This window comes from Carcharodon carcharias, chromosome 15 (genome assembly GCF_017639515.1).
Source record: "Carcharodon carcharias isolate sCarCar2 chromosome 15, sCarCar2.pri, whole genome shotgun sequence".
Lineage (NCBI taxonomy): Eukaryota > Metazoa > Chordata > Chondrichthyes > Lamniformes > Lamnidae > Carcharodon > Carcharodon carcharias.
The window spans coordinates 63,244,134-63,266,154 of NC_054481.1; the positions used below are offsets into that span (position 1 = coordinate 63,244,134).

Genomic DNA, 22,021 nt, shown 5'->3' on the forward strand with positions numbered 1-22,021 from the left:
TGATTCTAATTGTGCTCAGAGCACTGTGTGGGCATGACATGCTGATCAATATGTGTACGAGAAACTTCTGGTCCCCAGTCACTTTCAGACTGAGTTTCAATCCTGTAGGTTATAGGTTGATGCTGCCAGTGAGCTCCAGTATCACAGTTTAGTCTTTGACTTAGTTTGTGTGATAATTAAACCATGTTAAATCAGAAATCTTGTGTGGGGTTTGTGGCAAGAGTACCAATGCCAGAGAGATCTCATCTTAAAAATGCCAGGAGTGTTAAATAGTCACTGATATAAACACTTGGATCGATAGACATCTGAGTTCATTACCATTACACTCTGTGCCCTGCTCACTGATCTGTGAGTAAGAATAAAATCAATTACAGTCTGAGCAAATAAACATTAAACAGTCCAAAGATAAACACAGCCATAAACCAGAACTCAGAGCCTCAAAGGACTCCATTCCATTCTCCCAGTTTCTCTGTTGCACCTGTTGATGATGCAGTCTTCCTTTTTCCTTAACTGAGGATTTCCATCCAACGTGGCTGACAGGGCCCTCCACTGTCTGATCCATTTCATGCACATCTGCTCTCACCCCTACCTCCCAGAACCATGATAGGGTTCTCCTCACCTTCCACTCCAGCAGCCTCTGCATTCAATATATCGTCCTCCTCCATTTTCTCCAGATTGTGACACAACCACCAAACACATTTTCCCCTCCTCTTCCAGCATTCTGAAGGAACCATTGACTGAGACACCTTGATCCATTCTTCATTTACCCCTAACACCACCTCCCTTCTCACCATCCAAAGCCCCAAACATTTCTTCCAAGTGAAACAGAATTTTCTTGTACTTGTTTCACTTTAATATATTGTATTCACTGTTCACGATATGGTCTCACTTATATTGGGAAGACCAAACGTAGACTGGATGACCACCTTACGGAACACCTTCCAGTCCGCAAGCATGACCCTGAGCTTTGCCATTTTAATTCTCCACCTTGTTCCCACTCTGACTTTAATGTCCATGCCCAGCTGCATTGTTCCAATGAAATTCATAAGCTCAAGGAACAGCACCTTATCTTTTGTCTTCACACTCTACAGCCTTCTGGACTCAATATTATTGAATGGGAATGAGCGCAGTACCATCCCTGTAAAATTCAGCCCATGGTGAACATTTTTTCCAACAAATTATTTGGAATTATGCCTGAAAGGGTTGTAGAAGGTTGATAACAACTTCCAAAGGAAATTGAAAAATTTGGCAGGGGAGTGGGACTAATTAGATATCTTTTTCAAATTACCAACATAGGCACAAAGCCCCAGTGGCCTCCTCCTGTGCTATATCATTCTGTGATGCTCACTTTTACTTCAGCCTATATATTATAGTTAATAACAAAAAGTCTTGTTCATCCTCTTTATCGCATGTCAGCTTTATTTTCAGTGCTGCATAATTCTTATCTATTAATGATAATTAAATTAAAATTGTTGTTGAATCGGAGGTAGGGGATTCAGTAAGGCACATTGCTTTTAGTGCTGTACTGCAGTACTAGTCACGGGTCAATCACTGAAACAGTACCAGTTCAAAACATGAAATGTGAGCTCGAGTAGGCCATATGGCCCTTCAAGCCTGCTCCACCATTCAACAGGATCACAGCTGATCATCTACCTCAACTCCCACCTTCCATCATACCCCTTAATACCTAAAAATGAACCTTTATCTCAAATATACTCAATGACTGAGCATCCCACGCATTTCATATGTTTCAATGCGATCAATTCTCATTCTCCTAACTCTAGGGAATATAGGCCATGTCTAATCAGGTCCTTATCCCAGGAACCAGACCAGTGAACCTTTGCTGTGCTCCCTTTAGAACAAGTATGTCCGTCCCTAGGTACGGAGACCAAAACTGCACTCAGTACTCCAGGCGCGTCCTCACCAGTGCCCTGTTAATTGTAATAAGATGTATTTACTCTTATACTTCAATCCCTTGTTAACAAAATCTGACATATCATTTGTCTTTCTAATTGCTTGCTGAACCTGCATGCTACCTTTGTGATTCATGTACAAAGACACCCAAGGTCCCTCTGAAGGGAAACATTTCCCATTCTCTCTGTTCAAAAATATGCTGCATTTTTATTTTTCCTACCAAAGTGGATAACTTCACACCTCACCATATTGTATTCCATACATCATGCTCTTACCCACTCACCCAACCGGCCTCAAAAAAAAACTCAACAGATTTGTCAAACATGATTTCATCACCTTTATAAATCGTGTTGACTTAGTTTAATCTTATGTTCTGCATGCCCTGTTAATTCATCCCTGTTAATATTATGCAAAATGCTAGAATCTATTGTTATGCTAACTGGCCTATAATTCCATTTTCTCTCTTCCTTTTGTAAATGATGGTTATTTTTGCAACCTTCCAATGATTGGGAACTGTTATAGAATCAAAGGAATTCTGGAAGATCAAAACCAATGTATCCAATATCTCTACTGCTACATGTTTTTAAACCCTAGAATGCAGGTCATTTGGTCCAGGATAATTTAAGACACTTAAAAGAAATGGTACTACGTTGTCATTCTCAATAGACCCTTGAATGACCATTATTTTTGAAATATATTTTTTGTCTTCTACTGTGAAGACAGATACAAAGCATTTCTTTAATATCTGCCATTTCCTTACTCGTCATTAGAATTTCACCTGTCTGCCACAATATTTTGCAAATTGTGTTCATTCTTTAAATGTTACCCTTTCCTTGTCTACTGTCATATCTTTTAATGTAGCTTCCCAATTTTTATCATTTATTCAGGGGAGGAGAGCATTGCTGGCAAGGCCAGCATTTATTGTCTAACCCTAGTTGCCTTTGAGAAGCAGATGGCAAATCTCCATCTTGAACTGCTGCAGTCGATAGGATATAGGTGTACACAGTGCTGTCAAGGGAGGGAGTACCAGGATTTTGACCCAGTGACAGTGAAGCAACAGTGATATAGTTCCAAGTCAGGATGGTGTATGATGCCCTATTACCTTTGCTTTGAAGCTTTGCTTTTAATTTGGGCACTAACTCCTAAAACTCTCCAACAAGAGAGAATCCAACCATCACCCCTTAATGTTCAATGGCATTACCATCACTGAGTCCCCCACGATCAACATCCTTGGGGTTACCATTGACCAGAAACGGAACTAGACTAGCGATATAAAAAGTATGGCTATAAGAGCAGGTCAGAGGCTAGGAATTGTGAGATGAGTAACTCACCTCCTGACTACCCAAAGCCCATCCACCATCTACAAGGAACAAGTCAGGAGTGTGATGGGATACTCCCCACTTGCCTGGATGAGTCCAGCTCCAACAACACATGGACACCATCCAGGACAAAGCAGCTACTTGATTGGCACCACATTCACAAACATTCACTCCCTCCACCACTGATGCACTGCAGGAATTCACCAAGGCTCCTTAGACAGTGCCTTCCAAACACACAACCACTAGTATCTACAACGACAAGGGCAGCAGATAGATGGCAATACCACTGCCTGGAAGTTCCCCTCCAAGTCACTCACCATCCTGGCTTGGAAATATATCACTTCCTTCACTGTCACTGGGTCAAAATCCTGAAACTCCCCTCCTAACAGCACTGTGGGTGTACCTACACCACATGGACTGCAGCAGTTCAAGAAAGCAGCTCACCGCCACCTTCTCAAGGGCCACTAGGGATGGGCAATAAATGTTGGCCCAGCCAGCAAAGCCCACAACCCATGAATGAATAGAAAAGTAAAACATCATTCCTAGTTCTGCCTGTAATTCGTTCCTATGTGGACCATGGCAATTGGATCCTTCTACTTCAAGTTCTTCTCCCACTGTGAGATGTCTTTATCCCTGGCCAGGCATTGATTAACCAGGAATTCCAAATGTTGCAAAGTCAAGGGCCAAGAATCCTCTATCATTATATCCTGGATCCCCATATCTGCCTGACTTGTAATCACACACTCCTGTCCCTGATTGCTGAAAAGCTCAAGTGCTACTTAACCTAAGGGGTACAATGCCTTCCTGGAATTAAGTGTCCAGATAACTCTTGCCTCCCTGATGCTACAGTTCAGCCTCCAGCTCAGCAACTCTGAGCTGAAGTTACTCAAGCTGCAGATAATTACCACAGATGTGGTTGTCCAGGATCGCAATGATCTCCACAAACACCCATTCCCTGCAGTTACAGAATACTATCTGCCCTTCCATGTCTATTTGACCTTTTTAGATTACTTAATTGGCTTATCTTGTTTAAGTTACTCATTTAGTAAAGTGATAGCATGTTACAGATTCTTCACATAGAGACCACAGAAAAACACTCACCTAGCTACTTAAAGGTTTAAAAACCTAAAAAAAAGTTCCTTTTTTTCCATTGGAATGTAGGCATCACTAGCTAGGCTAGCATTTATTGCCTATCCCTAATTACCTGAGGTGGTGGTAGTTAGCTGCCTTGAACTGCTGTAGCCCAAGTGGTGTATGTGCTTTTATGGAGGGAGTTCCAGGATTTTGACCCAGTAAGTGAAGGAACAGCGATATATTTCCAAGTCGGGGTGGAGAGTGACTTGGAGGAAACTTTCAGATGGTGGTGTTCCCATCTATCTGCTGCCTTTGGCCTTCTAGATGGTAGTGGTCATGGGTTTGGAAGATACTGTCTAAGTTTGGTGAGTTCCTGCAGTACTTGTTGTGGATGATACACACTGCTACCACTCTGCCTCGGTGGTGGAGGGAGTGAATATTTGTGGATGGGATGCCAGTCAAGCAGGCTGCTTTGTCCTGGATGGTGTCAAGCTTTTAGTGTTGTTGGACCTGCAGTCAAGCAGAGTATTCCAACACACCCCTGTCCTGAGCCTTGTAGATAAGAGGACAAGCTTTGGGGAGTCAGGTGAGTTACTTGTCGCACAATTCCTAGCCTCTGACCTGCTCTTGTAGCCACGTTATTTATATGACTAGTCCAGTTCAGTTACTGGTCAATGGTAACCCCCAGGATGTTTATATGGGGGATTCAGCAATGGTTAGATTCTCTCTTGTTGGAGATGGTCATTGCCTGGTATTTGTGTGCATGAACGTTACTTGCCACCTATCCAGGTCTTGCTGCATTTGGACATGGACAGCTTCAGTATCCGAGGAGTCGCGAATGGTGAACATTACCACTTCTGACCTTGTGATGGAAGGAAGGTCATTGATGAAGCAGCTGAAGATGGTTGGGCCAAGGACACTACACTGAGGAACTCCTGCTGATGTCCTGGAGTTGAGACAATCGAGCTGCAACAACCACAACCATCTTCCTTTGTGCTAGGTGCTCCCAAACAAATTCCCTCTCTGCACCAGATTCACATTGCATGTTCAGGTGGAGTTGTTCTTGCGATGTTAGCGTTAGTACTTTAAGTGGCCTGGGGTATCTGCCTACCTCAGTAGAATGAGGAGGAATCAGAGGTTAAAGGTTACATTTTATTTAGTAACAACTAATCATTCCTATTTTACATTGCATAACACCTGTTGATGGAAACAAGATTTCTACCACTGAACCTCTGTCTCCAAGATGGACCCCAATAGAGATTGTTGCACATTCCGAGCTCTGTAATCTCTCGAGACAAGGTTCAGAGCGAACTCCAGGCAATGGGCCAACTGGCCAGGTGGCCCTGAGGGTCTAGTAAGTGGCTGCACAACAACAAGTAGAGCCACTGCATAGTGGGGACTACACGTAAATGTGTAATACAATGCAGTAAAGGTTATAGAATATCAGAAGACAAGCTTGCTGAGAACAAATTCTATTTCACAGCACAGGTTCAATCCTCTTCTTCCCCACCCATCCCCCAAATGTCCTTCCATTTTTCTGCAGATTTGACATTGTCCTTTGCTGCTTTACTTCTCTTAGCAACTCATTCCCGATATCGGCGTCGCGTCTTTGGTGTGGAGGATGGAGGGGGCATTGATTGCTCAGTCCTACTGACATCTGGGTGAAGAGAAGAACTGATGTTAAAATGAGCAGTCACAAGTTGTGTTGTTGCTTTGCAAAAAGGACTCAGTGCATTAGCATGATACATATAGTTGAAATAAGGAATCACGCTAGTGAGGGCAGCAGTGGTAACAGTGCGGTGCAAGAGATGCTATTGCAAATGAGTCTCTGGCACTGACTGAATAGATAATAGAACCAGACATGACCAATCCAGCTGAATGACAGTGGAGAGACATTGGAAGAGGATGGTGTTGTCAATCGTGTCAAAGGCTGCAGACAGGTTGCAAAGGTCGAAGAGGGAAAGCTTACCTTTGTCACAGTCACATAGGATGTCATTTGTACATTAAGAGCTGTTTCTGTACTGTGGCAGGGTGAAAACCTGATTGGAAGCATTCAAACATGGAATTCAAGTAAAGATGGGCACAGATTTGACAGGCAGCACACATTCAAAGACTTGAAAGAAGTTGGAGGTGACGGGGAGTAGTTTCTCAGGACAGTGGGAGTCAGTTCAGTTTTATGAGAGGACAATGATAGAAGATTTAAAGGAGAGAGGGTCAACACCTGGAGTCAGAACTGTTAACAGCAAAATACTGTGGAAGCTGGATATCTGAAATTAGAACCAAAGCTGTAAAAACTCAGTAGCTCAGGCAGCATCTGTGGGGAGAATTTCGAGTTGATTTCTTTTCACCAGATCTGAAGATTGGCTTAAAAATGCTTAATTTATACCTATGAGAGGGGTTCAAAGAACAAATGGTAAGATCTGTGATAGGGTAGAGGCCGAGGGAGATTAAATAACAAAAGATTTCATGATGCAACAGCCAAAGAGAAAGATAATGGATACAGTAAAGAAACAAAGATTGTAGAACCATAGAAAGGTTGTGGTGCAGAAAGAGGCCATTAAACCCACTGTCTCTGTGCCAGCCAAAAAGAAAAAAAAACTAGCCACTCATTTTAATCCCACTTTCCAGCACCCGGTCTGTAGCCTTGCAGGTTACGGTACCTTTTAAATGAGCTGAGCAATTCAGCCTCAACCAGCAACTTCACCGACAGTGAATTCCAGACGCCCATCACTCTCTGGGTGAGAAAGTTTTTCCTCATGTCCCCTCTAATCCTTCTACCAATCACCTTAAATCTATGCTCCCTGGTAATTGACCCCTCAGCTAGGGGAAACAAGTCTTTCCTGTCTACCCTATCTAGGCCCCTCATAATTTTGACACCTCAATTAGGTCACCCCTTAGCCTCCTCTGTTCTAAGGAAAACAAGCCTAGTCTATCCAATCGCTCATCATAGCTGCAATCTTCAAGCCCTGGCAGCATCCTTGTAAATCTCCTCTGTACTCTCTCCAGAACAATTATGTCCTTCCTGTAATATGACGACTAGAACTGTACACAAAATTCCAGCTGTGGCCCAACCAGCATTTTATACAACTCCATCATAACATCCCTGCTTTTTTATTCAATACCTCACCCAATAAAGGAAAGCTTTCCATATATTTGCTTTCCACACGTTGAACATCTCTCCTGCCACCTTCAAGGACCTGTGGAGATGCACTCCAAGGTCACTCGCTTCCTCAAACTCTCAATTCCCATTTATTGAACATTCCCTTGCTGTGTTTACCCTCCCCAAATGCATTACCTCACACTTCTCCTCCCGCCCACACAACCAAACCATTGATATAATTCTGAAGTCAACAGCTATCCTCTTCACTATCAACTACACGGCCAATTTTTGTGTCATATTCAAAATTCCCAATCATGCCTCCCACATTTAAGTTTAAATCACTAATATATACAACAAACAGCAAGGGCCCCAACACTGAGCCCTGTGGAACACCACTGGAAACCATTTTCCATTCGCAAAAACATTCGACTATTACCACGTTTCCTGTCACTGGGCCAATTTTGGATCCAACCTTCCCCTGTATCCCATGAGATCCCACTTTCTTGACCAGTCTGTTATGTGGAACCTTGTCAAATGCCTTACTGAAATCCATGTAGACAACATCCATGGCACTACCCTCATCAATCCTCAAAAAATATTGTTAGTAAGACACAATCTTTTCTAAACACAACCATGCTGACTATCCCTGACCAATCCATGCCTTTCTAAGTGACAGTTTATCCTGTCTTTCAGAATTGTTTCCAAATAATTTGCCCACCACCAAGTCAAACTGACCGGCCTATAATTTTCTGGCCTATCCCTTGCATCCTTTTTAAATAACGATACAGCGTTCGCATACCCCCAATCTTCTGGGACCTCACCTGTATCTAGTGAGAATTGGAAAATGATCCTCAGAGCATCTGCTATTTCCTCCCTGGCTTTCCTTCTTCAACAGCCTGGGCTACAATCCATCTGGCCCTGGTTATTTATCCACCATCAAGGATGGCAATCCCTCCAGTACTTCCTCTCTCATGTTTATTGTATCTAATATTTCACATTCCTCTTTAATTAGAATGTCTGTATCATCCCTCTCCTTAGTGAACACAGAGACAAAGTACTCATTGAGAAACATGCCCACATCTGCATCACCTACAAAGTACCATGTACATCCCTGATAGGCCCTACCTTTTCCTTAGTTATTCTCTTGCTCTTAATGTACTGGCAAAACTATTCTTTGACTTTACCTGCCAATATTTTTTTGTATTGCCTCTTTGCTTTCCTAATTTCCAATTTTACTTCACCCCTGTACTTTCTATACTTCTCCAGGCTTTCTACAGTAGTAACAAAAACAGAATTACCTGGAAAAACTCAGCAGGTCTGGCAGCATCGGCGGAGAAGAAAAGAGTTGACGTTTCGAGTCCTCATGACCCTTCGACAGAACTAGTTCTGTCGAAGGGTCATGAGGACTCGAAACGTCAACTCTTTTCTTCTCCGCCGATGCTGCCAGACCTGCTGAGTTTTTCCAGGTAATTCTGTTTTTGTTTTGGATTTCCAGCATCCGCAGTTTTTTTGTTTTTATTTCTACAGTAGTAAGTCTTTTGTGACTGCCATAACAGCTTTCTTTTTCTGCTTTATCTTGGCCTGTATATTTCTGGATAACCAGAGGGCTCTAGCTTTAGCAGTAGCACCCTGTTTCTTTATAGGGATATGTCTACACTGTGCCCATAGAATCTCACCTTTGAATGCCTCCCACTGGTTTGACAGTTTTTAATAGCTATATCCAGTCCACTCTCACCAGCTCACCCCTCACCTTTGTAAAATTTGTCTCCCCCCATTTTAGTTTATGTTTTAGTTTAGTTAACACAGTTTATGTCCTTTTCCATAATGATGCTAAATTTAACTATTATGGTCACCATCTCCAAAATGGTCCCCCATTGCTACTTCATCCACTTTCCCAGCTTCGTTTCCTAAGACGAAATCTAGAATTGTGCCCCCTCTCATTGGGCTTGTTACGTGCTGACTATTCTGCTAGTTACATCCTCAAAGAAATCCAATAGGTTTGTCAAACATGATTTCCCTTTCAGAAATCCATGTTGACTTTGATATTTTCCAAGTGTCCTGTTGTCACATCCTTTTTGCCCCTCAAGCCAAATTTGTGTTTTAGCAATGATATCGTGCTGCCTTGTGGCTGTGCTCTCAGCTCACTGGCTTTATTTACTATGTTCCTTGCATTTACATATATACTTTTTAACACTGCCAAATTCTTGTGCTGTACACTTTCTAACTTGTGCTGCTTCTGTCTTTCAGAGTCACTCACTAATGCTCCATCTCCCATTGCCTACTCTGAATTTAGCCGCAGGTTCTCATCTTCCTGTCAACCGAGTTTAAACCACCCTGCCCTGCCCACCACCCGCCAAAAAATAGCACTAGCAAATCTCTCTGCAAGGATATTCATCCCAGTTCTGTTCAGGTGTAGAGCGTTCAGCTTATACAGGTCCCACTTTCTCCAGAACCAGTCCAGATGCCTTTACTTTCTACACCAGCTTTCCAGCCTCGTGTTTATTCGTTCAGTTCACTATTTCTATACTCGCTTACACGTGAGACTGGGAGTAATCCTGAGATTACTGCTTTAGAGGTCCTGTTTTTCAATCTCCTTTCTAGCTCCCTAAAGTCTACTTTCAGGATCTCATTCCCTTTCTTATCTAAGTCATTGGTACCAACATGGACCACCTCTGGCTGATCGCCTTCCCCCATAAGAATGTCCTGCAGTCACTTCGTGACATCCTTGACCCTGGCACCAGGGAGCCAACATACCATCCTGGAGTCACATCTATGGCCACAGAAATGCTCGTCTGTTCCCCTAATAAATCCCCTATTATTACTGCTCTTCCTCTCCACTTTCTCCACCCCTGTACAGCAAAGCTGACTGTGCTGCTACAAACTTGGCTCTCACTGCATCCTCTGAGGAACCAATGCCCTCACCAGTATCGAAAATGGAAAATCGATTGGGGAGCAGGACTCCTGCATTACCTGCCTAATTTTTTTGGACTGCCTGGCGGTCATCCATTCCCTCTCTGCCTCCAGGCTCCTAAGCAGCGGTGTGACCACCTCTCTGAACGTGCTATCCACAAAGCTCTCAGCCTTGCATATGCGACAGTGACTTCAGCCGCCGCTCGGAACCCAGAGCTCAAGGTTCTGCAGCTGGTGACACTTCCTGCACATGTGGTCAGCCAATACACTGGTAATGTCCACAACTTCCCACAAAAAATACAGGGCATCCATTCCACAAGACCAAGCTGTCCTGCATGTCTTCAATTTACTTCCCTTATGTTTATTTTACTTTGGTTTACTTATGCAACTTTATTTTACCTGGCCTCAACTCAAACTTTATTTCCCTATTGCTCGTGTTTCTTTCTTAAATGTAAGTAGCCCCTTCTTTTAAAAACAATGATTGTCAGCTACTTGATGACACTCCCCAACAACAATTTCTCACCAACCAATGAACTTATGTTTCCCCTGTGATGTTAGGTGCTAGGTGCTGCTGACCTGCCTGGCTCGGGGTCCTCCTCTCACATCCTCCTCTAGGTGCTGCTGACTCCCTGTCCCATGGTCCTGCTCTCACACTCTCCTCTAGGTGTTGCTGACTGCCTGGCTCGGGTCCTCCTCTCGCACTCTCCTCTAGGTGCTGACTGCCTGGCTCGGGGGTCCTACTCTCGCACACAAAATGAGATGTGAATTGCTACATAAAAACCACGTGAATGCAACATGAAGGGATAAAGAAAGAAACAAGATGAAGACTGACCCAGCAAAACAAAAAAAATTTAGAACAAGATGGATGCAGAGGTTATGATCTAAAGTTGTTAAATTCAATGTTGCACCTTTCCATGCAAGCATAGGAGATGCAATACCTGCCCTTTCACTTCCTCTTCTCACTGTCCAAGGCCCCAAAAATTCCAACTGAAACAACAAGTTACTTGTACTTCTTTCAATTTAGTATACTGTATGTACTGTTCACGATGTAGTCTGCTCTACATGGGGAGATTAAACGGAGACTGGGTGACTGCTTTGCGGAACACCTCCATTCAGTTCACAAGCACTGAGCTTCTGCTTGCTTGCCATTTTAATTCTCCACCTTGCTCCCATGCTGATCTTTCTGTCCATGGCCTGCTACAGTTCTGAAGCTCAACGCAAGCTCAAAGAACAAGAATCTTTGTGTCTTTATCTATTACTACTCTCTTTGGCAGTTGCATCTTGAAATCTTTTGTTATTTAATCTCCCCTGTCCTCCACCCTATGACAGACCTTCTCCTTTTTTCTTGCTGCCCCCTCCCCCTTTCCACTGGCTTCAAAACTCTTACATTTCTATCTTCCTGCTAACTCTGTTTCTTTCCACATGCTACCTGACCTGAGTTTTTCCAGCTTTTTTTGTTCTTAGAACTATTAGCAATATCAGCCAACATGGGGACCAGGATTGGAAGTTGGGTGATCAGCAGTTAAGTGGGGATATGGTCAAGGGAGCAGGAGATGGATCTCATGGACAAGATGAGTGCAGGTAGGACTTGAGATAGGAGAAAAACTAGAGAAAGATGTAGGGCAGCAGGGAACTTTAGCTCAATGAGATAGTATGAGGAGGGATGCTGCAAAGGTAGCTGTTCAATCTTTGTGATAATGAAGTCCATGAGCTCCCAGCATTTAACGTTGGAGGTGAGGTTGGAGGAGTAATTCAGTAAAAATTTTAAGTTACAGACTTGAAAAATACTTCATAGAAAATATGGTTCAGAAGTTAAGTAAACACATTGTTCAGTGCTGCCAGCAACAGACCAGAATCTACAGAACATTTACCCTGGACTCCTGATAACAGCACGTTTACAGAACAGAAACAGGTGGTTCAGTGAAAATCCCCTGGGTGAATAAACAGCAGGTTTCATTTTGTGGAGTTCTAAGAACCATGTGACTCTGTGTCCTAATTTTAATATCTGCTTTCTGTAAATATCCACCCACCCATTATAAACCTTTGCAAACAGAATTCAATGGTTTGACCTTGAGTACTCCAGCTATTTATAGATGGATTAGATGTAGGCGGAGACCAGGGCTAATTAATGCACTTAACATAATAATCTTGCTGATTAAACAGCTGTTACCTGGGATCTCATGAGGCCAGAACTGCCTACAGTTTGGACAGCAAGGGTCACCCCGGCCTCGGAAGTATTTTGCAGCACAGGGGAAATGAATTTTGGCTCCACAGACCTCACACATTTGGCCCTAGAAGTAAAACACAGTTTAAGGAAATTTAATCAAATAGCTGAAATAGTAGACACAACACCGAGAGTAAAAGGCCCACAGTGGCTCAGGTGAGTGGCCTGTCTCTCTGTCAATACTTCCCAAACTATTTTCCAACATGACCCCATTTTAACTTATGAAAATTAATGCCAGCAAAAACAAAACAGCAATAAAGCAGCTTAGTAAAATTCAGTTTATGATCATTAAAGTTCGTGTATTATGGATCAACATACATCATGAATTTGAAAATCTGTTTTTAAAGCACATTTGTAAAAATATATATGTACTCATGTAGGTTTCAGCCAAGCTCTCTAATTTCCCCAGTGACAGAAGATTCAATGAAGCCCCTCTCCCCCCCACCCAACCCACATTGTAATCAGTCCCTCTTCACTTTAATGTGGGGGATAGAGTTAATACAATTAATGTGTTATAGTTACATTCATGAAAGCTGTCTCTCACACTGTATTTTTCCACCCTTGATGTACTTGGCCTATACAGCTGCTATTGTGTTCCTATATGTGTTTTGCTAGAGCCAATAAGCCAGAGTTGTTTTCGAGTTGTATTTTGTTTTTCTTACATCCTGTACTTCCTCAATAACCTGCAAACAAAATAGCCTGACCAGCTACAACTGTATTGTGTATAAATATATGTTACTGTAACTGCTGTCTAAGATGCTTTGATTTGCTGAAGCATTCCCCTACATGTTTGTAATAAAGATTCCCTAATTTTAACCATCTCTGGACTCAAGAGTGGCATTTGTCCCACAACAACTTGGCATCATGAACAGGATCCACTAACAGCTCCGATTAAAGGAAGGTCTCCGCAGACGGCAGAGACCACAGTGAGTATTATTTATTTTATACCACCCGTGTTTAGTTAGGTCTAACTGCGGCCTCCCCTAACTGGGGCCTCCTTGGAACCTCTGGGATCCTGAATATTTGAATGGAGTTGGAGTGGCTGAAAGTAAGGGAAAAAAGGTAAAGAATAATAAAGTGAATAATAGTGGAGATCACTGACAGCTGATAGACAGCTGGGTAGGGGGCTTAATGGCACTCCTCTGAAGTGAAAAGCCTCACAACTGTTAGTCAGCTTGATAGGGTCAAGGTGGGAATACTTAATTGATAGTACCAAAGGCGAAGAGTCTTGTGCAAAGGGTCGAGGGCCCAGAAGAGACAGGTTGCAAGCACTAGATAGGCGAAAGCCAGTCGTGCTATAGAACGTAACCTGAAAGGATGGCAGGGAAGGAGGTGGGCACTCAGGGCCCATCACAGAATACCTGTTCAGGAAATTCACAAAAGTAGAGTAATATGATAAATGATGGTTGGGACCCCAAATGAATCCCAAGCTAACAAAAGAGAAAACTTGTGTGTAATTTGCTGTTTGTGTAATTAATCAGAATCCTGGGATTTTCTTTTGTATCTGCATGTCAATGCCAAGCGTCTATAAGTCTCTGCACTAAAGTTTGGTTAACCTTTTGCGCCTGGTCTTGCGTATTTGGTTTAAGTGGCTGTATTTTAAAATCAGGAAAGAGGAAATGTGAGCTTCGCTCACTTTGGATTGATCCTATAGGTGGAAACCTCGAAAGATCCCTCTTCTCCCCCCCACCTCCACTGTAGCTTGATGTTTCATTCGAAGCAGGTTTCGAGAATACGAACGTTTTATTGTAAACATTTACTTTTCCCTTTGGCTTTAATTACAGTTTTATTTGTAGAAAGAATAATCAAAACCACCTTTAATTTTTGGGTTGTTAAGACAGATACCATATGAGCAGAGAATGGAAAGTGTGCAATAAAGAATCTGTGTAGATAATATGAGAGAGAGCGCTTTATTGTGTTTTCTTCCCCAAACTGAAATTTTGCATAGGAGTCTCAGCACTTTGGGAACGGGGTAGTTTAATGAGTTGGATTAAAGGAAAGCGCAATTAAACAAACCAGTATCTTCAGTTATAAGGTTCAAGTTGAGCTATCTGGCCAAAAAATTGCAACTTGAACGTGTTGATAAATACGTGGGATTTTTAATCTGGATACAATTTCACACAAGTGAGAACAGGATAGTTTTAATGTTCAATAGTGTAAATTGGAATTTTGAAACAACTGATCCCGAGTTGGATTGATCTTGGGTTAGAGACTTCTTACAAATTTAAAGGTTTAAGGTATGGTTCCTGGCAAAGTTCTCAAAAGCAGAAAGGAAGTATTTTTAAAGGTTTGGAAACAATTGACATTAATTTAAAATGCTGCAAGCTTCTGTGCTGAAAGAGTGTTTAAAATGTAGTTGTACAACTGTGAAAAGACCAGTTTGTTCTCAAAATATAAAGATAGCTTGGCAGCAATCCAATTTTAACTTTTCAAAACATTTTAAAAAGAACTGCTAAAATTCAAATTAACATGTTTTACTATTTCTTTTAAATGTGGTTAAGTAGCAAACATCAAAAATTGAAATGTTTTAAAGGAGAAAAAGGATAAACTCAACACATATTGAGTGAGAAACAATTATAAAATGCTGAAATGTTTCAAAACAATTGGAATTTAATCTAAATTTGGCCAAAGCTGAAGAAGAGCTAACAAAAGAATTAAATAAAGCAGGTCTAAAACAGAGTTTGGTTTTCGATTGAACTTCCCTGATGGAAGTGGGCTTTAAAGAAGTTACATGAAGTGATGCGATTCCATGCCACGTTTTCTCCAACCCCTCTCACCCCCAACACACAGCAGAGTTAACTCTTTTGTGCTGACAGCTGCGTGCTTTTAAATTTATCACACACCTTCAGATTACTAAAACTATATTGAGCATTATTAGATTTTAAGTTTCTAAATTTACAGATATGATGGTTTCCAGCTCCAAGTGAATCCAACAGCTTTGAGAATTAAAGCACAGCTTGAAGCCTTTGCCTTTCAGAGACCTGGCCTTAACAATTCAGGCTGTTTGTTACCATTTGTTATCTTTCGAGACAAAGTGCTTGAGAACAGGAGATTTGATGCAAACACACTGACCAATGAGTATCAGACTTTTCAAAATCATCATTTATAGCCAACAAACCTGGGCAATTGTTTCTGAAATTAGAATTGATAAAATAACTTCACGAGTTGCTATTTTAAACATTCAAAGGGAAATTTGCCTGGCGTTTAACGGGATACACAAATTCTAATTTTCATAAAAAAGGCTAATGGAAAATCAGTCTAGGTGATTTTTTGGGATCAAAAAAAATGTTGTTTTAATTACACGTTCTTATATAATAGCCCAGAAATTAACAATGAACCTGCAAAAGAATAAGGAATATTGTTGAGGTGATACCTGCAGGTGGGGAGTTCCCCTGCAAATGGATTCTGACCAAGAAGCCATTGCACAGGCAACTCCAAGGCATGAAAGTGAAGTAAAATATCAGTAAGAAGCTGCTGACAGGGAGAGACAGGGAACTGAGCTTAAATCACCTAAGTAGAGTTACAGGACTAAGTAATGGTAAAGAGAGTGTCTTCCAAACCAGGACCAGCACCCGTTGGATAGGGCCTCACATAATCCTGATAGCCAGTGACACTTGCATATGTTTGGATATGCTAGCGGGGGATTGATGGAAACACTGGCCTCAGGTTAAACTTTATGACTCACATTCTGTTTCTACCAGCAGCAGATTTCTTAAATTATTTTATTTCAGATCACCCTCCTGGTAACTGCAGCAGCGTAGGAAGCGCCCATCGTAATCATCAACACAAGCACCTGTCTGCATCCTGGGCAACTTCTTAAAGGAGGCAGGAGAGAGTGGGTAAAGAAACCCAGTATGTGGAAATCAGATAAGATTACCTCAAGTTCACACACAACACAAACAGTTGTAGTACCCATGGGACCTGACTTGGGAAAGACAAATTACATTGCAGAGCCACCTGAATTGAATGGGCATGACATTGCGCTTGATGAACCCCAGCTGCAACACAATAGCAGGCCTTGGCAATCTCAAGGGATGGTATTTCTTACCCAAGGCTTCAAAGACAATGTTGTCAAGAACTGTGCACCAACATTATTAATCAATTAATTAGGATGGCATTGATATAAGATGTTTCAATTTAAGAACATGCGTTTATCGAAAGCCGACGCAGTGTCCCACCACTGTGCCGCCACCCAAGGATGGCATGATTGGAATAGGGAACCAGGAAATATTGTTGTACAATGTTACCATGGTCACATTAGAAGTAACATGTAACTTGAGTAGAATAATCCCAATACTGAAGGATAATCATGGGGGATCATCTCAAATCAGTTACTTGGGTAGGGCACAAGCTGCAGCAGCTAATCAGTGATTATAAAATTTGTATAGCTCCTGGAGTAAGCAGCATATTTAGGGATGGGGGAAGACTACGCGGTAGTGTTAATTTGGTCTTGAATTCATGGCAATTCTCAAGTATAAACGATTATGCCTCATGGGTGGCGCAAGAGTACACTAGAGGTCTGTAATTTTCTGCTCAAGGAACAAAATACGAATTCATAGCTGTAGAGCTAGAGGGGAAGGGGTTACTAAATGATTGTCAGAACTGGAAGAGGCCATAATAGTCAACTCATTCCCAGTCCAAAGGATGGATCTGTGATGTACTGGCCCAAGATCTAATTGATAATGTGCAATTAGATATCAAGGATATTAAGCTTGGGACTGTACTCTGGCATATACACAGGGAGATCAGTAGTTCAAATTTAAGTAATCTGGAGCTAGGAAGAAGAGAGCTACTGATAACACAACTGGCCAGCGGCAGGGAAAAAGAATACTTAGTACCTTGTGGCGTCACAAGTAGATATCTAAGAATGTACCCAGGGAGGGGTATAAAGTTGAATATCTAGGAGGTGGTCAAAGATGGATTAGTGTATAAAATACAATCATATGCATATATGGTAAAAGGGACTGACAGCATGTTGCTCATGACTACAGATGAGTGCTGTACCGAATCACATTACATAGTGTGCATGTAACGCCTTAAGATCAATGAATGGCAATTCCCCAGTGACAGTCAAAGTAGGGCCCTTCAAACAGTCCAGGCATCTCCAGCCCAGTGGTGTTTCCTGACAGCTGAGAATAATTACTGCTATAGAAGATTGGGCTGTAGGAACAACAATACATTCTGTCTTCAGGTTTGACTCATTCACCCTGGGAGATTTCCACCTGTCAGGGAGAACTGTGATGGGTAGGGTTTTCAGCCCTTGGTAGGATAACAAGTTCAATGAAGATAACACACCAGGAAAGCTGCTTGAGAAGCAGTTAAAAAGACCTGACTGACAGCCAGAAGCCATACCAATAAGAGTCAGGTTACAGCAAAAAGGACAGTGCAAGTGGATTTAGCCAAAGGGAAGGCCAGGGTATTAAGGTGCTCTGTTAGTGCTAGAGCTGTGGGAAGCCACATACAATATAATTGGTGGGAATTAGACAGAACAGCTGCCACTGTCACTTCAGTGCTCATCCTGATCATCAGCATCTCCATTTGCTGTTACCAAAGGGTGATGATTTCGCGTGTTGTGTAAATAGTAATGATGTCAAACAGGGAATACATCTCAGTTGCTGTCTCAGCACCACCTCTAAAGAAGCGATGTCAAGATGATATTTATAGTGTTTAATCTGGCTATTCATGTTCCAAGCCTAGGTGGATATCACTAGGATGACCAACAAAGCTGTAAGAGAACTACAAATTGACTAGGGATATAAATAGCACCAAGGAGTTGATGCCCACAGTAGTCCAGTAGGATCCCTGGACAGTCAGCTGAGGTTCCAGTCAGATGAGCTGTGTCCGCCTGGGTCAGATGTAATCTGACTGGGGCCAACAGGAGGGATTGATGTGGGGATTAAAGGTTAATAAGATGAGTTATAAAGTGAGTTATATTCACGAAAGCTGTCTCTCTCACTTTACGTTTCCATCACAACCCTTGGCCTATTCATCTGTTATTGTTTTCCAGGTGCGCTTAGCTGGGGACGGAGTCACTGTAGCTGATAAGCTCAAGCAGTTTCTTTATATCCTGTACTTTCCTACCAACTCGCAGACAAAACAGCCTGGCCAGCTGCAACTGTTTCGTGTGTTAATGTACTTTAATGTAACTGCTCTTTGAGATGAAAGCAAAAAACTGCGGATGCTGGAAACCCAAAACAAAAATAAAAATACCTGGAAAAACTCAGGTCTGGCAGCATCTGCGGAGAGGAACACAGTTAACGTTTCGAGTCCGTATGACTCTTCAACAGAATCAAGTAAAAATAAAAGAGAGATGAAATATAAGCTGGTTTAAGGGGGAGTGGGACAAGTAGAGCTGGATAGAGAGCCAGTGATAGGTGGAGATAGCCAAAAGATGCCATAGACAAAAGGACAAAGGTGTTGAAGGTGGTGATATTATCTAAGGAATGTGCTAATTAAGGGTAGAAAGCAGGACAAGCAAGGTACAGATAGCCCTAGTGGGGGTGCGGGTGAAGGAATCGAAATAGGCTAAAAGGTAGAGATAAAACAATGGATGGAAATACATTTTAAGATAATGGAAATCGGTGGGAAAAGAACAATCTATATAAATTATTGGAAAAAAGGTGGGGGGAGAATCGGAAAGGGGGTGGGGATGGAGGAGAGAGTTCATGATCTAAAATTGTTGAACTCAACATTCAGTCCGGAAGGCTGTAAAGTGCCTAGTCGGAAGATGAGGTACTGTTTGTGTTGAGCTTCACTGGAGCAATGCAGCAGGCCAAGGACAGACATGTGGGCATGAGAGCAGGGTGGAGTGTTGAAATGGCAAGCGACAGGGAGGTCTGGGTCATGCTTGTGGACAGACTGAAGGTGTTCTGCAAAGCAGCCACCCAGTCTGCGTTTGGTCTCTCCAAAGTAGAGGAAACCGCTCTTTGAGATGCTTCGGTTCACTGAAACATTCCCCTGCAGCTTATAATAAAGATTCTCTAACTTTAACTAACTCTGGACCTAAGTGGCATTTGTCCACAACATTTATCCCCCCTTTGTACATAGTAATCAACCCCTCTCCACACACAAATAATAAGGCCATAAGATATAGGAAAAGTAGGCCATTCAGCCTGAGTCTACACCACCATTCAATGAGATCATGGATGCTCCTCAGCTCCACTTTCCTGCCTTTTCTACATAACCCTCGATTCCCTTACGGATTAAAAATCTGTCCATCTCAATCATCTCCTCTCCTATCACTTCACCACAGCACCCCACCCCTCCTTTGGTCTAGTCATTGGTGCCTGCAAAGCTGAGTCACCAGCCCAGGGTAAGGGACCTGTACAACAGGCAGACAAGAGCAGAAACACAGTAAAGTTGAAGCTGCCCCTCACCTTCCCAGCTGAGCTGCATGACCTCTTGAGTTTTTCTTGGACTCAGTGATTAAATTACACTTGTCTGCCTCTACCAAATAGACACACAGACGTCATGGGTCTACACAGCACTCGCCATTTATAAGTGTTTCCTAAGGTTAAAGGAAGTGTTGGGCTCACCATCCGCCCATTGCTGTTTGGCAGAATCGGTCTAGTGGGTCCAGTGCTGTCTTGCTAGAGTCTCCAGAGTTGCATTGCTGTCTTCAAAGGGCAGAGCTCAGGTTGCAGCCCACAGTTTGGGAATCACTGCTCTATATATTGCTTTATCATTCCAGCAGAATGAAAGTTCTGATTCATTCTCCTCCCTGCCCCAGGAGCAAACACAAAGCTTCAACATAGAACACCTCCCCTCACCCCACCCATCATCCCTGTTACAGCATGGGTACCTGAATAGTAATGTTGTGGCAGATGTTGCACTCCTTCACTAGGTCCTGGTACATGTTGCGAATGTATTGTTCCAGCTCCATAATGCAGCGAGTGCTCAGAATGTACTCACCATCATTCTAATGAGGGAAAAGTGAACAGCAAACACACCAGAATATTCATCACAGAGAAAAAAAATTTCATCCACACATGTAAAAGTGTAACTTTGATTAGGAGACATGGTTTCTGCTGTCACCTGCCTCACAAAGCCACCTGTCCTGTACAAACCGCTGCAGCACTTGTTCTACTTCTTTCTTCTTCATTTTCTTGGGTTGCAGTTGATCAGCCAGGTTCAGGATGTCTGTAGAAGAGACCATCCCACTTTCTGACTCCAGAACTAGGTCCATCTGAAAAGAAAAAGCTTTGCATGGAATTCTAAATCATGTGAAACTGTTCCCAATCATCCATCCCAACTGCAACCCATCATCAGTTAGCAAGCTACTGTTGAGGTGCCCCTTGACATGTCAGCCCCTTTACTCTCCCAATCCAACAGGCACAGTTAAGAGGCCAGGTGCATGCACACTACCTCGGGCAGCCAATCAATCTCAGATTCTGAAGGGAGCCAATTCCAGCTAGGAACTGGACACACACATCCTTCTGCCATCAACCAAACGAAGCAAGTAGCAGCTGCTCAGGAACAGTAACTGGCTGATCATTAATGCTCTGCAGCATTTGTCTACCTATAACCAGAGACTGACTAAGGTATTTTGTTTGGACTGAGGTACACTGGCCCTGAGAGAAAGGCTTCAGTGTGACTCTGAATGGCCAGCGCTATGGTACATTATCAATCTAGTAACGTATTAAAAACAGACAACCCTGATTTATGACAGCCTTTAAATAAAACAAAAAAATGCAAAATGTAACATTTAACATTTCCATTTGCTGGATGTTGTTAGTTTGTCCACAACTCTGTTCAAATCCATGGTTCCATTTATTTTGTCCAGATCAGGTGTTTTGCCAGACACAGTAGAAATAGTTGCCTATGTGCGGAGTTCCCATAATTTGCACTATTACCACATTTTGACATCCCAGGAAGGAAGGTCTGAAAAGGTCAAGTTTCCAGAACAGGAAGATGGTTGAGAGTTGTGTTAAATTCTGATGTGGCTTTGAGTTCCACAAAATTCTCACTTCTACAATTCACTACAAAGGTTAGAACCCACTGCTGATTTGAAGCTCTTCAGTTTTAATTAAGATTGAAGAGATTTCACAACAGAAAACTCTCAAAACTTCACAGATATGGGTGAAATTTAAACAGACAAGTGCGGCATTTGAAATATGAGGCACTGAAGAGACTTTTGTACTCACAGTTTTCTTGAACAGTTCCAATTCAGTTTCTGTGTAATCGAATGCCATCCTGGTGATCTCAGTCTCCGCAAGGTTAATCTAGAGAAAGTGCAAGAGGGAGATTAATGGCACATTACAAGAACATGCAGTCTGGGAGCATTCATTCGCAGATAGGTGGCAGATGAAATTCAATGTGGAGAAGTGTGAGGCGATGCATTTTGGTAGTTAGAACATGGAGAGGCAATATAAAGCAAGGGGTACAATTCTTAAGGGGGTGCAGGAGCAGAGGGACTGGCTTGATATGTGCACAGATCATTGAAGGTGGCAGGACGGTGGAGAGAGCAGTTAAAGCATACAG

General features: G+C 42.4%; 1 protein-coding gene across 1 annotated transcript in view; it reads right to left on the reverse strand.

Annotated features, from left to right (window-relative positions):
* Window positions 1-5,445: 5,445 nt before the first annotated feature.
* The window catches only part of nsmce1 (NSE1 homolog, SMC5-SMC6 complex component), a 53,047-nt gene continuing 36,471 nt past the window's right edge, over window positions 5,446-22,021 (reverse strand). Inside the window, exons 4-8 of the mRNA XM_041206459.1 lie at window positions 21,685-21,762; window positions 20,580-20,726; window positions 20,343-20,459; window positions 12,488-12,608; window positions 5,446-5,964 (exon numbers count right to left, since the gene is read on the reverse strand). Of these exons, the coding sequence (XP_041062393.1) occupies window positions 5,891-5,964; window positions 12,488-12,608; window positions 20,343-20,459; window positions 20,580-20,726; window positions 21,685-21,762 (537 nt within the window). The 3' untranslated portion in view covers window positions 5,446-5,890. The remainder of the gene's footprint in view (window positions 5,965-12,487; window positions 12,609-20,342; window positions 20,460-20,579; window positions 20,727-21,684; window positions 21,763-22,021) is intronic.